General features: G+C 35.8%; 1 protein-coding gene across 1 annotated transcript in view; it reads right to left on the reverse strand.

Annotated features, from left to right (window-relative positions):
• Positions 1 to 4,442, reverse strand: part of ascc3 (activating signal cointegrator 1 complex subunit 3) — a 105,161-nt gene extending 100,719 nt beyond the window's left edge. The window contains exons 1-2 of the mRNA XM_027015427.2: positions 4,357 to 4,442; positions 521 to 667 (exon numbers count right to left, since the gene is read on the reverse strand). Coding sequence (XP_026871228.2) covers positions 521 to 610 — 90 coding nt within the window. The 5' untranslated portion in view covers positions 611 to 667; positions 4,357 to 4,442. The remainder of the gene's footprint in view (positions 1 to 520; positions 668 to 4,356) is intronic.
• Positions 4,443 to 6,000: the final 1,558 nt, after the last annotated feature.

Consider the following 6,000-nt stretch of genomic DNA (forward strand, 5'->3'; position numbering starts at 1 on the left):
TATTAACTTGTCATCAAATGTTAGGTCATTAGTCCAAATATTATATTGATGATAAACAATTAAGACTTCTGGATTGTCATGGTGCTCAAATAACAAAACTAAACAAGTTAATTATAAACACAAATATTCAAAATTAGTATACACCTTAAAGTATGAAGTTTAAAGTAAATGTCTCCCCCTTCTATACAAAAGACCCAAGTTGTCTTAGTAGCTTGACATGAATGAGTCAAGGTAGGCCTAATTGATTTCCATAGACCATTAGAGTAGACAGAGTAGCTTCCACTAAACAGTCCATATGTGACACTGCATGCATTTCTAAACCCAATCTAAAAAAATATACAACCTATTCATGAATTCAGTTTTACAGTAATATCAATACACAAAGATAGGAATACTATACTGTTCTAACAAGCTGCACTCTTAAAATAAATAGGCATGGCAAACTTGTACATTTTTATTAGAAATTATACAGTGCAATTAAAACAAACATGTACTCTGGAAATTAGCTTTTACGCCTTGCCTTTAAATCACAAAGCTCGAGATTGAAGTCCTCCTGCTTGCTGACTGTTGAGAAAGAACGTAATGCACCGGTGAGACGAGGAGGAGACATAGCTCTGCCAGTCAGTCAACCATTGAAGGTGAGCTCCACTCATGCAGGAACAAAGGCCTGTTGGAAAAGAACAGCAATGCTGAATTATAGGTTATGGCTGCTGCATAGGGCAACATATAAATACATTCATACATGCATGAGCACACAAGTGACGACAAATTCTGATCTATTTTAAAGAAAAAAAAATCACTATACTAAACTACATGCATATTTACATGAATATGTTAAACTAAATAACTAAATGTAGATGAAGAACTGAAAGGGTGACACTAGGCAATTTTCTAGAGCAACCAACCTTCCCATGGAGCTAGAATGGAGGGGCACATACATATACACACACACATACATACATATATACATATATATAAAAACACACAAATTGTGTGCACAATTATTTGACAAGTTGTATTTTTGAGGATTTATTGTATTATTGAATAACTACAGTGCTCTCAGTCATTTCAAAATGTTAAACCTCAAACCTGAATATTTAAGAAAGTAAAAGCGAGGTTTTGTCTTTCTCAGGAGAATATCTGTGTGCGCATAATTATTGGGCAACTATTAGTGTGCAGAATTATTATGCAACTAAATGAAAAACAGAACATGTTCCCATCTCATTTGTTTATTTTCATCTGTTAAAGTGAGACTAATATAAAAAAAAACACCTCAATTCACAAATATTTGACATTAAAAAAATAATAATAAAAAAATCAGTGACCCTTCTTTTCAATAACAGTCATAAGCCTTCCATTCATTGAATCTGTCGGTTTAAGCTGTTGACAATCAACTTTTTGTGCAGCAGTAACCACAGCCTCCCAGACACTGTTCAGAGAGCTCTACTGTTTCCTTCACTGTATATTTAAGAAGGGCCCACAAGTTCTCAACAGGGTTTAGGACAGGTGAGGAAGGGGGCCATATCATTATTCTTTCATCTTTAAGGCCCTTACTGGCTAGCCACAGTGGACTACTTCGATGCCTGCTATGGAGCATTGTCCTGCATAGAAATAATGGTCTTCTTGAAAGATGCAGACTTTTTCCTGTACCACCGCTTGAAAAAAGTGTCTTCTAACACATGCCAATAGGTTTGGGGTTGATCTTCAACCTAAAAAGGTTCAACTAGCTCATGGTAGGTTGCTGTCCTGGAATACGACAGCACTGGAGCATAATGCGTTCCTGATCACTACATGTTTGGTTCTCCTCAAAACTTTGGCAATTAATTTGCATTTTCTGCATCCGACACTTTGCATTGCGCTTGGTGATGTAAGGCTTGGTGAAGTAAGACTCGGCCATGGAAACCCATTACGTGAAACTCTCTACACACTTGTTCTTGAAGATAATCTGAAGGCCACATGAAGTTTGTAGCGATTGACTGCAGAAACCTGCACTATACACCTCAGCATCCACTGACCCCGCTCTGTCATTTTACATGGCCTACCCCTTTGTGGCTGAGTTGTTGTCGTTCCCAATCGTTTCCACTTTGTTATAATACCACTGACAGTTGACTGTGGAATATTTAGTAGCGAGGAAATTTTATGACTGGACTTGCTGCACAGGTGCACATCCTATCATGGTACCTTGCTGGAACTCACTGAGCTCCTGAGAGTGACCCATTCTTTCACAAAGTTTGTAATTGGGCCACAATTTATACTGCAGTTTGATGTAAAACTTGAGTGTACAAAACAAAGGTAACACCATATAGAAAGAAGAATTAAAAATAATCACAATTATGCAGCAAGCACACTGGTGGGTTTCTATGACGCTGAACAGTTAGTAGTAGCCTATTTAGAAACTATTAAAAGATGTTTGACAATTAACAGAAGCTATATAACTTTAAAAAAGGCTTATGCAGCATACACAGTGAGCAAATAGCAGATGCACTGCATTAGGACTTCTATATTCTTCCAAGGCACACAGCATTGATGAAAGCTTGTGCAGAACATCTGCACAAGGGAACAGAGGTCACAAGGGATAGACTGATACTAATTGCTAAATACCACAACACTATGGTCTCAAATATATCCATAGAATTCAATCAACATATCTACAACCCAGTATCAATAAAACATCATGAGTTTCACAAGCCGGAATTTTGGCATGGCAAAAAAAAAAAAAAAAGTGTGCAATGTGAAAAAAATGGATAAACATCTATTCTAAAAAGGTGGCACAGAAGGGTTTGATTTACAGAGAAATTATGTAGTCCTTGCTGAGATGCTTTACGTTTGTTATCACCAGAAAATCACTAATCACTCCAGTCATGTGGCTTTCCAGAGGTTCAATGTGGTACATTCCATTTTGGTCATCAGAAGCGAAGGATGGATGAGAAATGATTCTAGTTCTGAAAAGAAATCTTAGAGGCTGATGACACTTATCTTGTGTAGTAGTCAAAAAGTTAACTAACCATTACTTTTAATATCTGATGTAGTTAGTGATGCTGGTAATAAGGTTTATTTATAATTTGCCTTTCCAGAGCTCAAGGTCACTGTACACTGTTCATCTACAATGAACACAATAAAGACACGGTCGACAAAGAACACTAATTTAAGTGCAAATGGACGAGAAAAAAAACAAAAAATAAAATTAGGTAAAGACAGATTAACAGTGGATAATGAAGAGGTACATTTTAGTTCAGTTTTAAATGAAGAAATGGATAAACAATCATGCAAGTACTGTAGCAGAGATTTCAGAGAAAACGGAATTGCAATAACCCGGCCAAGAGGTAATGAAAACATGGAAGATGAAACTATGCAGTTTTAGTGCACAGGTTTATGTGAGGTGTGAAGGTAAAGGGTCACACAGACAGACAAGATTAGACAGACAGACTATGGAGCTTTGGCAATGGCACTGTCTATATTAAGGACAAAATTAGAGACTTTGGAAGATTTTGGGTGACTAAACAGAACATCTCTTTTATCTGTGCTTAACTTGAGAAAGTTATCTAGCATTCATCCAGTTCTTCAGACATCTATTTGATGAGAGAACAGGGTGACAGATCAGAAGGGGACCTGGTGCCACTGTAACTCGGGATGTCGTCGGCATAATAACTAAAGAAAGCTGAACCTATGACTTAGGTAACAGTGAGCATATAAATTACTTAGCGTATGAGACCAAGGACTGAATCTTGTGGCATGATCATTAACTAGAATGTAAAGACTTTGAAAACTCTAAACTTTGAAGCAGAAACGAAACTAAAACACCGTTACCTTGCTAACGGATTAGCTATCTTAGATTAGCCTGCATTTCATTTAGAACATAATGCTAAGACACCTCTAACTGACGCTAATGTTAACAAAAACATTTTCGCAATAATTCAGATAGGTAGGTTAAGACAGCTAGCTAGGAGTTAGCTAACCTAGCTAAGCTTACTTAGCTAGGTTACTCTCAATACCGGCATTACCTGTATCATATGCAAAGATAGCTAGCACAGCTGACAAGCTAACTGGTTAATTAGGCACGTCTCTAGTGAAGCGTAATTTAGTGTCATTACCATTTTAAACAGCCTTTGAAATCGAAAGGAACATGATAAGACAAGATTAAGGTAGTTAGCTAACTTTATAAACTCACATAGGTGTGCTTAAAGTAGCTAGCTAGCTGTGCTTGATAGCTAGCTAGCTGTTCTATACTTGGTTTGAGGTGGCTAGTTAGCTATCGTTTTCTTTAAAACACATGTTTGGGGAAACTGTACTGTGCCATAAATGACATTGCAACAAAACTACGAATAAGTAATTTAAAAGCCGAAAAGGTACTCAGACCTCGAAGTTGACAATTTTCAGTCAGTCCAATATAAACCCGGTTGGACACACGTCAGACAGGAAACCAGCCAGATGCCTGAGACGGCATAAACGCAAGGTTCTATGGGTATTATAGTGTTATTATGTTTCAAAGAGGCTTAATTTAATATGCTAATTTCAGTTCTACTGCAAAATTCGTCCAAAATTACGTCTGAGGAAAATATAAGGAAAATATCATCAGTAATAATAATATGTGATTAGATTCAAAAGCAGGCACTTTCGACACTTTCAAGACTAGGCTACTTATGATTTTGTACAAGCTTAAAAAAATGTACAGCACCATATATTTAAAACAAACTTTCCCCAGATTTATGTGAAGTGACCCAATATTGAATGTCTTAGTCAGAGTTCTAGTGTGACTAATATTCAGAGGCTTCTTGTAAATGCATATTTCAGGAAGTGGAGTTTGTTTATTTATTCTAAACCTTTTTTTTTTTTAAGTATCCAAAACATTTTCATACCATAGGTTTGAAGTGACAAGCATTGTTCTTTTTTGTCATTAAAAAAAACCCTTTGTCATTTACATTATGTATATATAAGTATATGTGTATATAAGCATTACAGGATAATCTTTATTGATCTTTGCTGTGGCATGTCTCAAATTATATGAGGCTCCATGACCCAGTTTGGGTTTTAGAACACAGACAAAAACTCTGAAATGATGCTGTAGAATTCACACTGTTTTTATTAGGTTCCCAATGAGTTCAAACCACCCAGGCCCTAAAGCAACACTCTTGTACTGTCTCCACCATGCTTCACACTTGGAATGAAGGATTTTACTTCTCCAAACTTAATGGTGTTTGTATCTGTCTGTCTGATTGTTTTTTTTTGTTTGTTTGTTTGTTTGTTTGTTTATAACAGAAAGTTCAACTTTGGTCTTATCTGTTTAGTGCTGTAGAGCATATAGGATATCCATGTGGCCTTTAGCAAATTTAAGATGACAGAACCTTTTCCCATGAACACTACTCTTGTCCAGTGGGTTTTTATGGTAGACTCGTAAAACACTCAAGAGATACACTATCTGTCAACCAGCGGTTACTGTGAGATTCTTTGTTTCTTTTTTGTTTTTGTACATATGTTTTTTTTTCTCTCACTACTACAGAGAACAGCTGGTTTTCTATTCTATTGTGTTCTATTTTTCATATTTCGATGACCTGTGAAAACTTGAATAAGGCTGATTTTTTTTTTCTACAGCAGGGCAAGAGTAGGTTTTACTTATGCCTGAATGGAAAAGCTAAAATTAGCATTTCCAGACCAAATTCTGAAATGCCAAAATTCAGTCCAGAGGTTTTTTTTTTATGACTGGTAGTCATAGAATATATGTACCTAAGATCCAAATACAATGGATTTTCAACCCTCAGGAATTAGGTGTGCAGTCAAAGCATCTAATCAGTTACTTTAACTGTTAAAATAACTACCAGTGAAACTAGATTGTATGTCTGGAGTTGAATACCTGTGTCTTAGGGGTTCACATATATTATGTTAATTTGTTTAAACTCTTTATCCAAAAAATGTTAGTGTTGTTTAATAAATAAGATTATTTTAATAAAATACAGATTATTATGCTTTATATAAAAATCAGATTACATTTTAGGTTCCATTAAT

The sequence above is a fragment of the Electrophorus electricus genome, chromosome 10 (genome assembly GCF_013358815.1).
Source record: "Electrophorus electricus isolate fEleEle1 chromosome 10, fEleEle1.pri, whole genome shotgun sequence".
In the NCBI taxonomy this organism is placed as follows: Eukaryota; Metazoa; Chordata; class Actinopteri; order Gymnotiformes; family Gymnotidae; genus Electrophorus; species Electrophorus electricus.